The sequence below is a fragment of the Geotrypetes seraphini genome, chromosome 12, assembly GCF_902459505.1.
Source record: "Geotrypetes seraphini chromosome 12, aGeoSer1.1, whole genome shotgun sequence".
NCBI lineage: Eukaryota > Metazoa > Chordata > Amphibia > Gymnophiona > Dermophiidae > Geotrypetes > Geotrypetes seraphini.
Window position 1 is genome coordinate 14,476,917 of NC_047095.1, and position 12,195 is coordinate 14,489,111.

General features: G+C 41.9%; 1 protein-coding gene across 2 annotated transcripts in view; it reads right to left on the bottom strand.

The window, feature by feature from the left end:
* Positions 1–12,195, bottom strand: part of CDC14A (cell division cycle 14A) — a 210,273-nt gene that overhangs the window by 67,973 nt on the left and 130,105 nt on the right. For both annotated transcript variants that reach the window (XM_033915989.1, XM_033915988.1), the window contains exon 10: positions 9,823–9,961. In XM_033915989.1, coding sequence (XP_033771880.1) covers positions 9,823–9,961 — 139 coding nt within the window. The remainder of the gene's footprint in view (positions 1–9,822; positions 9,962–12,195) is intronic.

Sequence of the window (12,195 nt, forward strand, 5' to 3'; positions counted from 1 at the left end):
ATTTGAATGTTTCTATCATGTCCCCCCTTTCTCTGCGCTCCTTGAGAGAATATAAGTGCAGTCTGGTCAGACGTTCTTCATATGGGATGTTTATAAGTCCTGAGACCATCCTAGTGGCCATTCTCTGGATCAACTCCATTCTCTTCACATCCTTTAGATCAGGGGTGCCCACACTTTTTGGGCTTGCGAGCTACTTTTAAAATGACCAAGTCAAAATGATCTACCAACAATAAAATTTTAAAAAAACACAACGCACACTGTACGCATAGAAAATGTTAATCATCATTCCTATTCCAGGGTTTTTCAAAGAGGTCAAAGCAGATGACTCTATGCACTATCACCTCAGTAACAACCATACAAAAATATACCCCCTCCCGGCCCTCCCTTTTTACTAAACCATGATAGCAGTTTTTAGAGCACAGGGAGCTGCGCTGAATGCCCAGCGCTGCTCTCGACGCTCATAGGCTCCCTGCGCTAAAAAACTCTATTGCGGTTTAGTAAAAAGGGACCTTAGTGTAAAATATAGACAGCAGATATAAATTGAGACACATTTCGATCACTAAATTTAAAATAAAATCATTTTTCCTACCTTGTCTGGTGATTTCATGAGTCTCTGGTTGCACTTTCTTCTTCTGACTGTGCATCCAGTCTTTCTTCCCTTCTTTCAGCCTGTATGCTTCCTCTCCTCCAAACCTCATTCCTTCCCCCAACTTTTCCTTCCTCTTCCCTGCCCTTTCTTTCTCTCTGCCTCCCTTTCCTTTTTTTCTGTTTCTCTTCTTTCCTTCTGTCTCCCTGCCTGCCCTTTTTCTTTCTTTCTTTCTCCCTGCCCTCCCCCAAGACACTGCCACTGCCATCGGGGACCCAAACTGCCATCGGGGACCAGGACCCAAACCGCCACCAATAACACGCCCAAAAGCCGACGCCGCCCCAACCTCTCCCTGCTTCGGCCGACCAGCATCGCGAGGAACTGTTGGGGGAAATGCTGCCGGGTCCTGCCTTCGCGGAAACAGAAAGTAGGCAGGACCCGGCAGCAAGAAGAGGAAATGCTTCACTAACCTGTCTCCCGCCTTAGCCCGTAGCGAACGCTTGCTTCAGGGCTCTCAACATGTGCGTGCAGGCTTCCCTTCTCCCCCCCCTCCCCCTCCCAGGGCATAACTTCCGGTTTCGGAGGGAAGAGAAGAGAAGCCTGCACGCACACGTTAGAGCCCGGAGCATAAGTTTGCTAGGGGCTGAATCTCCAAGCCGGTTTTTTTGGGGTTTTTTTAAAATGTTCAGCAGCGGCAGGCTGATCGGCCCGTAGATCAGGACGGCAACACGAGTGCGATCGACTCGAGTTGCCTTCCTGAACTACTGGTCGATCGCGATCGACGCGTTGGGCACCCCTGCTTTAGATAATGTGTCCTCTACAGATACGAGCTTTATATTGCCAAAAAATCCAACTCTATTTCTTTTAACAAGAAATGGTCAACATTACAGTTGCATGACCTAATGTCTATTCTAATTCTTTCTGGTGATGTTTGCATCTCATTTCTGTTAACTGTTATTTGTTTATATTGTATTTTATTGTTGGTTTAAATAAACTAAGACTTAAAAAAAAATAAAAATAAAAAAAAAACCAAAACTGTCAGAAGTAATTGCTGCTTTTTATGGGGACAGAGGAGATTCCTCAAGGGGTCGGGCAGGGACGTAGAGGATTCCTCGCGTGGACGGATGGGGACGGAGGGGATTCTGACAGGGACAAGCGAGAATAGGTGGGATACGGGTGGGGACAGGGGGGATTTCTGTCCTCACACAACTCTCCATGTAGATATAGAGCGCTCTGCAAGTGGTCAAGCTTGTATGTCTGACAATTGGGAGATATCCTTAGCTACAGTAAAGTAGGGAGAACAACCAGTTAGACTGGGTAGGTCAGCTGGTCCTCATCTACTAATGTTTACTATATTATTAAATTCAGGGCTGTGGAGTTGGTACACAAAACCTTCCAACTCTGGTTCCTTTATTTATGGTATCTCCACTTCAACTCCTTTAATTATATATCTATATAGGAGTTCATGGGGGCAGGGACAGAGCTCATTCTCTAGGTGACACTTTCACTAATATAAATATCATAAAATATATTACATTTTGTAATCATTAAAAATTTGATATCAAAACATATTCTAAAAGTAAAACATATCCTGAAACAAATGGGTTAATCAAATTATTATCTATGAAATAAGAAATTTAAACATCATATTTGCATGACATATAATTTAACTCTATTAGGAGTCAGAGTTGGAGTCAGCACATTTTCACCAACTCAGACCCCACAGCCCAAAAATTGCTGCCGACTCTCCACAGCCCTGATTAAATTAACAGTGCCAAATGAGCTATTCAAATTTATACAAGCATATAGTTTTTCTAGTGAGATCTCATGCTAACTCTATTATTCTTTGTGCTGAAATTTGTTTTGATAGGAGGTTCCTGTCCCAGCCAGTCAGGATTTTTCTGGACATCCATGCTGAATATGCATGAGAGAAATTTGTATGGAAATCAATCTCATGCATTTTCATTGCAGATATTCTGAAAACCTGCCTGGCTGGCTGCAATTCCCCTGGGACAGGTTTCTGAACTACTGCGCTAATCTATAGAATGCGCATCATGCGAATATATTACCCACTAACAAGTTACAATATGAGTCAGAATACTGGTGTTTTCCGACGGCCACAACAATCTCAAACTTACAAAAAACAAACAAACCCCACTACCCTAATTACAAGAAGATTCAAATGGTGTTGTGAACCAAAAACAAGATCCTTTTAATATTACGGTCACAATCTGGTATATAATATGGGCTTTCTACTGATGCTTGCCAGAAGAGGAAGAAAAATCCACCGACTATGCAGCACTACCAACTTACTAGAGCATCAAATATATTGTTCCAGGAATTAGAAAGTGATTTTTACTGTAATACATTTTTCTGTGTTTTGTCAGCTGCCCGCACAATGCTCTGAGTTTCACAAAGGTCAGTTTAGCTTTCTCTGAGAAAAGCCATTCTTTCATCACCCGTTACAAATCCATTTATTTATTTTACAGTTAACTTGAGGCTCAATAGATTGCTTCTATATTTCTGATTTGTATTGCTTTCCTTCCCCAGGAGATAGAATGGATTTATAAATGATAGTCAAGACTAAAATCCAGCAGCTACTATGCTGAACTTGATCTAAACCCCGAAACATGTCTCATCCAAGCATAAGAGAGGGCAATTTTCTAAAGGATTTAGCCAGATAGATTCCTCCAGGTGAACTCTAGCCTTTGTACAATGGGTAAGTGGTACAGATATAGGCGCTGATAAAGGACCGCATCATCGATCACCTTGACAAACACAAACTGATGAGGACCAGCCAGCACGGCTTCAGCAAAGGAAGATCTTGCTTGACAAACTTATTGCACTTCTTCGAAGGAGTAAATGGGCAGTTAGACAAGGGTGACCTGGTCGACAATGTATATCTAGATTTTCAGAAGGTGTTCGACAAGGTCCCGTATGAACATCTACTTCGAAAAATTGCGAGCCATGGAATTGAGGGTGATATACTAACGTGGATTAAGAACTGGTTGGTGGATAGGAAACAGAGAGTTGGGGTGAATGGACAATACTCAGACTGGAAAAGCGTCACGAGTGGACTGCCGCAGGGTTCGGTGCTCAGGCCTGTGCTCTTCAACATATTTATAAACAATCTAGAAATTGGCATGACGAGTGAGGTGATTAAATTTGCGGCGATACAAAGTTATTCAGAGTAGTGAGGACACAGAAAGATAGCAAAGACCTACAAAGAGACATAAATACACTCGAGGAATGGGCCGCGAAATGGCAAATGAGGTTTAACGTGGATAAGTGCAATGTGATGCATGTCGGTAACAAAAATCATTTGCACAAATACAAGATGTCCGGTGCTATACTTGGAGAGAGCCCCCAGGAAAGAGACTTGGAAGTACAGTCAAACCTCGGTTTGTGAGTAATACGGTTTGCAAGTGTTTTGCAAGACGCGCAAAACACTCGAGCAAATCGTGCTTCGTAAACCGAGCGTTGACTCAATTTGTTAGCCCCTCCCCTGAGAACCGGCATCAAACCCTCCCCCGCCCACCCAAACACAAGCCCTTACCCTGATCTGGCACCAGCATGCAGCGATCGACCAGTAGATCATGAAGGCAACGTGAGTCGATCACATTGCCTTTGTGTTCTACTGGCTTCCCGACTGAGAAGCGCTGAGCCGACCAACTTCCCCCACCCAACGTCAATTCTGACATCGGAGAGGAAGTTCCGGACCAGCCAATCGCTGCCTGGCTGGCCTGGAACTTCCTCTCCGACGTCAGAAATGACGTCGGGGAGAGAAAATCAGGTTGGCTCGACGCTTCTGTGTGGGGAAGCGGGGAGAGCTTGGGAGGCCTGTTCCCCAATGGCAGCAGTGGTGGTTTTGAGGCCTGTTCCCTGATGGCAGCGATGGTGGTTTGGAGCCAGTTCCCCGATGGCAGCGGCAGTGGCTTGGGAGCAGGCAGGGAGACAGAAAGAATGAAAGGGGAGGGGGCAGGGAGAGAGGAAGAAAATGTTGGCGGAGGGAATGATGTCTGGAAGCATACAGCAGGCTGAAAGAAGGGAAGAAATATTGGATACACAGTCAGAAGAATAAAGTGCAACCAGAGACTCATGAAATCACCAGACAACAAAGGTAGGGAAAATGATTTTATTTTCAATTTAGTGATCAAAATGTGTCTATTTTGAGAATTTATATCTGCTGTCTATATTATGCACTATGGCGCCCTTTTACTAAACTGCAATAGCGGTTTTTAGCGCAGGGAGCCTATGAGCATCAAGAGCAGTGCAGGATATTCAGCGCAACTCTCTGCACTAAAAACCGCTATCGCGGTTTAGTAAAAAGGGAGGGAGTATATTTGTCTATTTTTGTATAGTTGTTCCTGAGGTGACATTGCATAAAGTCATCTGCCTTGATCTCTTTGAAAACCCGTGGAATATAAATGATAATTAACATTTTCTCTGCATACAGTGTGCTTTGTGTTTTTTTAAAATTTTATTGTTGGTAGATCATTTTGACTTAGTCATTTTAAAAGTAGCTCGCAAGCCCAAAAAGTGTGGGCACCCCTGATCTACATAGATAATAGAAATAGCTAAACAGGTAGCAGCAATGAATAACTCTGTTATACATACAGCCCACGTGGTCCCCTGCTTTGTCTACCAAGAGATCAAGAAATTTACAAAGTATGGTCCTAGTGTTAGGCAGTCTGGCCAGACAGGTGCTCTGCAGCAAGGGTGGCCCGCCCAGCTAGAGACCTCAGAACACTGAGTCTGCAGCTCCTCCCAAGGATTACTGGAAACCTCTATAGCACCCACAGCCTCTAAGAAAAATGTCAGATAATATCAGAAAATAAGAAATTTAGCAGAGCAAATGAAAAGATACACTGCAATTATATATTACAAATAGTGACATTAAACAAGGCTATCATATCCATAATATGGCCTTCCCCACACCCCTGAGGAAAAAGCTGTGGATTTCTTAGGATCAAGGGGAAAATCATTACTCCAGAATAAAGAATAGCTATTTAAATGTGTTTTCTGATATACATTGCAAGGATACTGTCAGAAAAGTCTCTTACTGCACTACCGAAAAAGCATCCACTAAACTTGAGCAACTCTCACGGAAGGAAACAGCTAGTGTCTATTCTTTTGGAGGAAGGAAAGAGCTGGGGAAGTTTTGAAATATAAACAGTCTACTGAGATCTTACAAAAAAGAAAAATAAAAGAGAGACACCAGCAAGGTGCCCCTTCCCTGGATTTCTATCCTTAAACTCCAATGGAGTTGAATTCAGCTCACGCCTGTTCAGTAGTATTTCATGGTGGGTTATATTCAGCTAAAGTAGGTATTTTCCCGTCCCCGGAAGGCTCACTATTTAAGTCTGCACTGGAGGTTTAAGTGACTTGCCCAATATCACAAAGATCATCAAGTAGGAATTGAATACTGATTTCTCTGGTTCTCAGCCTGCTAATGGGGTTAATTCTTGCTCTTCCATGCTTCCCCTCTTGGAAAGAAATACATCTTAACAGAGTGAGCCTCCACCTTAAATTGATAATATATAAAAATTGGTTTATAGTAATCCAGTTGGCCTGTAACAAACAAGATAAGAATAATCGTATGTGAAGTGAAATTTTCTCTCTCTCATTACTGAGGATACTGGAGCTTAATAGTATAAATGACAAAGTAGTCAAAAACATTATGATTCATGCCTAGACTGGCATTATTCTGGTAATGCAGAAATGAAATATAACATGAGGGCATGATTTTAAGAAAAAAAAAAAGCAAACCCTTATGTTTTCACATTTTTTTTAATTTATTTATTTAAAAATTTATATATCGCATAAAAACTATGCAGTTTACAAAATTACATGCATACATATTTAAGAAATGCTAAACATATTTCAACAAGACAAACACAAAAAGACATTAACGGTATCATTATTAAAATCTTCTTTTAAATTCATCTGACAAGATGGAAACACAAAATCGCATAAAATCATTTACAGGACAGGAAGGCATTAACAGAGAATAGCATTAGCACAGGAAGGCATTGACAAATAAACACACATAATATATCAGGGCCAATAGCAGATACCTAGGAATAAGATCAGTAAAAGAAGCAAAAGTGCTAAGAAACTGCAGAGTTATTCTGAGGTGGCAATACTCCATTAAACTGAGCGTCAAGGACTGCAAAGAGGTACCTAGTGCTGGGCAAAAGAAGATAAAAAGAATTGTTCCATCTGGCCATGCAGGTTTATTCATATTAAAACAGCTATAAGCAATAAAAGATCAAAAGGTAATACAACAGGCTTTATAGCTCAATCAACAGCCCACAATGAACAGGCCACACTTGCAAATAGGCTGACCCATTACTCAGATAGTAATGCAAATGAAATATACTTTCATCATCTTAAAAAAATACACCAAAACTTAAGTCTTCAAAATAAACTACCAAAAGATAGGTATGACCTAGCATAGCATAAGCAGCCTAGTGACTAATATCTCAGAATCAGATTTGAAATGTGTATCCTGCTAGAGCTGATATTAGATATAGCTGGGGACCACAAACAGTCTGTGCCTTTTTCAGCTTCTAGGGGGCAGTTGCCCTAGTTGCATTACCCTAACACTATACCCTAATATATTCTAATCACAAAATAGAAAATAAAAGGTATTTTTCTACCTTTTGTTGTCTGGTCATTTTATTTTTCAAATCATGTTGATCTCAGGTTCTAGTTTCTGTTTCCTTCTGCCTTTTCTTAACACACTCACCAGGGTCTCCTGCCCATTTGACATTTCTTCTTTCTCCAAGCTCACCATCCATCTTCCATCTCTGTGTATGTATTTTTCCCAATTTTCAGTATCTCACTTCTCTGTCTCCTATACTTCCCTTTCTAGTATTTCCCCTGTGTCCATCTCCCTGCCTTCATCATCATGATCATTCTATGTCCCCATCCCCTCTCCGTGTGTCCAGCATCACTCCTCTGTGTCCCTATAACCCCCCTCCCACCAACATCCAGCATCTCCTTTTTGAATTTCTATTCTCCCTCATATCTAGCCATCTTCCCTCTGTGTCTGTAAACCCTCCCATGACTGGCATTGTCCCTATGTGTCCATTTACCACCCCCTTGCAGTGCTCCCCTTTGTGTCCCTGTCCCTATGCTCTCATCCATGCCCATCTCCTCTTTTTTTCATTTATCTCCCCATGTCCAGCTTCTCCCCTCTTACTCCCTTACACCAATATGTCTTTTATTCTCTTTCCTCCCTTCCTTTGCTGTGTTCAGTATTTTACTTCCTTCATCCCCTTGGATCAGCATCTTCTCTTTTCCTTGGTTCAGCATCTGCTCTATCCCTTCTCTTCTCTCTCCTCCTCGCTGCAGGTCCAACATCTCACTCCCTTTCCTCCATCTCCAGTCAAACCCCTAAATATGTGTCTAGCACCCTTTCTCTGTCCCTTACAGCCCCAGCCCCACCAACATGGATCCAGCACCTCTTTCTGTTCCTTCCAGCTCCAGCCCCAATCTCTCTTCCACTCAGTCCCTAGACCAGTCCATACCAGAATTCCCCTCCCCCATTCCAGCAGTCCCTCCCCCCAAGCAGCAGAATCCCCCAGCGAGTCCAGCAGCTTCCTAAGCAGCAGAATCACTCCCTCAACACCTCTCTCAGCCCATGCCTATTTTATTTTTAGTCTCAGCCATCACGGAGAACAATCTTCAAAGGTCTGCACTAAAGTCTTCCCGAGTTCATCACTGATGTGACTTGTGGTTTCACAAAATTGTTAACTAGATGTGCCATCTGTGCAATATGTTTGCTCAACTGAGACAAGGGATCAGATATCCTCTCTATCTGGGCCTAATTAAGTCATACTGTGACATTTCAAAAGATGTTGAATGCACACTTGTTTGGACAAGCTTCTCAACAGGATGTATTCAGTTAAATAAGTTTCTCAATTTTTTAATGAGTTTTTATATTATACTGCATTTGGAACGAAGAAACATTTATCAAGCTCTTAAAACAGTGTTAACAAATGATTGCCATTAATGAACAACAATGTGCAGTACAGTAGGCAAAATGTTTTATTTGTTGTAATATGGATTTGATGTTATTTTTAAGGGTTATTTTTTATGTTGTTTTTTTATTTATTTTATGTTGTATATATTTTAGATTATTTGTTTTCAAATGATTATGTATGTTAAAACTTGCTTAGTTTGTTTAGACAACCTAGAATAGAAATTGTATTAATAAATGCACTCACTAGGGAAAGAAGAGATGATATATGATAGATAAAATATTTTACAGGATTCGATATAGTACAAAAAAAGATACCGTATTTTTTGCTCCATAAGACGCACTGGACCATAAGACACACCCTAGATTTAGAGTAGGAAAACAAGAAAAAAAATTCTGAACCAAATTGTGCACCCAGCCTCCCTCACTCCCTGCCAGCTCTGCGCCCTGTTCCCCCTCCCCTATCAGGCTCTGCACCCTGTCTCCCCTTCCCTGACCTGTAACCTGTCACCCCCCTCACCTCACCGCAAGAACTGACGCAGCCATTCAGAAAGTGGGGCAGGCCCAAGTAGCAGCTTAGATAGCACGCTCCTGCAGGCCCATACATCGCTGGACCACCAGGCTTCAGGGGGCGTTTAAAAAGGTACTGTAGGTGGGCAAGCAAGGGTGTTTTAAAAGGACAGGCCAGTGGGCAGGCTATGTTATTAAAGGTTACCAGGAGGGAGGGGGGGCATCTTCGCTCCATACGACACACTCAATTTTCCACCCCCTTTTTGGGGGTGGAAAAAGTGCATCTTATGGACTGAAAAATATGGTATTTTCTATAAAACATGTTCCTCCCTTGGGTGCCTTTAAGCCCCCTGGAGAACAAACTCTTTCTGAATAAGCCCTGCAGGGAGTTGATGTACACAGTATTCAACACACAAAGTCTAAAAGATTTGACAATGTAATTTAGGATCTCAGTCTGCTGCACTAACCATTAAGCTACTCCTCTATTCCACTGCTATTGTCAAGGTTGATTTCTGCTCATTGCACAACATTATAAAACGAGCATCAATGAGAGGTTTTCACTCTAGCCAGTTTTATGAGTCACATAAATTATCTTTTCTTGTCCTTGCTTTGGCTACTGTGTGTTAATGCTGCATTTAACTCCTCAAAACATCCTGCACACCCAGAGTAAGACATGACTTGCCAGTTGTCAAAACAACCCAATGGTCTTTCACTTAGAATAGGACGTCACTATACTTACTCTTCCAGGAAGTGCTGTTGAGGTCCTATAATAGATCCTGGGCGACATATTCGAATCCAAGCAATGGCTTCAGCATGTGTGAATCTGTAGTGTTTCATTACATAGCAGGCTATCAAAGAGCCAGTTCTTCCCAGACCAGCTACAGCAGAAAAGCAACCAAGGAGAAAGAATTAAAAAAAAAAAAAAAAAAATTAATTTTTAAAAATTCACATAATGGCCTCCAATAAATGTGGACCTCAATATAAACATTTTTGGGTTTTTTTTTAAACAGATGTCAAATATTTCTTATTTGGTCAGGGTCCAAATAGTTTCCTAAGCCTAGCGAATAGGTGGAAGAACATTGATTCCTCCTCCCCTCACAACTAAGTCATTGATTCCCCCCACCTCACAACTAAGCCCTGGGTTCAGAAGAACAAGCCTCTACCTCTGAGGAGGCAGCACCCAGAAGAAATGCTGTGCAGGAAACACATCAAAGAATTAAAAAAAAAAAAAAAAAAAAAATTAAAGAAAGAAAAATCAAAGCGGCCAGGGCAAGATAATACCTCAACAGAGTGAAGCTATGGTTACAGATGCAGTTATTTAGGACTTACTTATAGCAATGAAACATGTTTAGTGGTTGCAACTAGACATGTAAATTTGCTATCCACAGATTTAACGACACTAATCGGGAGAAAACTAGCAAAATTTTCTCTAACTACCTCAGCACTATCTAGATAGTACCCTTTTAAAGTTAGAGCAGAACAACTATGTATGCATATAATAGCAATATTCAGCTATTTCTAGCATAGCCAAGTGGTTTAATTTAAGCTTGAAAAAATGCAATTCTACATTAAACTGCTTAACTGTATGTAATCATCTCTAAGAAAATATGGCTAAAGTTTCTGGTGCTTTAGTAAAAGTTTCCCCAGAGATGGTCACATATAGGAAGTGGCTGAATGTGGCCACTATACAAATAGCTTCAGGAAATGGCTCCATTATACATTTATTCAGTGCTGTTGCCTTTTTTAATGGAACAGAATTTCAGAACCCAGTCCTTGGGACACATACTTCTAGTTGAGTTTTCAGGATACCCAGAATGACTATACACGGGATATGGGATACGATCATGTTTCCCCACTCCTGTCCAAAATTCACTGGCTTCCAGTAATTTCCAGGGTTCACTTTAAATGTGCCTGCCAAGCATTTAGGATCCTACATGGCATCCTCCCTCCCCCTAATTCCACTATCTTGGAACTCCTTGAGTTCTGATTCCACCAGATCCACCTAAAAACTTAAACTATCCTTCCCCACGCTAAAAGTTATTCACTATGCGTGAAAATTTGGGAAATCTCGATTCTTCAGAATCACCGAGCTCTGGAATAACCTTATCGCCCCACTATGGAATCTGGGCTCCTTCCAACTATTCTGAAAGCACCTGAAAACTAGGCTATTCACAAAAATATAATGCTCTCTTCCCCCCTACACTCATCCTCCTACCCCATTAAGCATAGTTACTTACCGTAACAGGTATTATCCAGGGACAGCAGGCAGATATTCTTAACTGATGGGTACGGACAATTTTAGAGTGATTGCACTCTAAGAACTTAGAAAGTTCTAGATAGGCCGCACCGCGCATGCGCGAGTGCCTTCCCGCCCGACGGAAGCGTGTGGTCCCCAGTTAGAATAAGCCAGCTAAGAAGCCAACCCGGGGAGGTGGGTGGGACGTAAGAATATCTGCCTGCTGTCCCTGGATAACACCTGTTACGGTAAGTAACTGTGCTTTATCCCAGGACAAGCAGGCAGCATAATCTTAACTGATGGGTGACCTCCAAGCTAACAAAAAGAGGGATGGAGGGAAGGTTGGCCATTAGGAAAATAAATTTTGTAAAACAGATTGGCCGAAGTGTCCATCCAGTCTGGAGAATGCATCCAGACAATAATGAGATGTGAAAGTATGAACAGAGGACCAAGTAGCAGCCTTGCAGATTTCCTCAATAGGAGTTGATCTGAGGAAAGCTACAGGATAGCTCGAACCTTATGGGCCGTGACAGAACCTTCCAGTGGCAGTCCGGTCTGAGCATAACAGAACGAGATGCAAGCAGCAAGCCAATTGGATAACGTACGTTTAGAAACAGGATGTCCCAACTTATTGGGATCAAAGGACAGAAAAAGTTGGGGAGATGATCCGTGAGGCTTAGTGCGCTCTAAATAGTAAGCCAAAACACGCTTACAGTCCAAAGTATGCAAAGCCTGTTCTCCAGGATGAGAATGAGGTTTCGGGAAGAATACAGGGAGGACAATGGACTGGTTAAGATGAAAGTCAGATACAACCTTAGGGAGGAACTTTGGATGTGTACGCAGAACCACCTTGTCATGGTGAAAGACTGTGGAAGA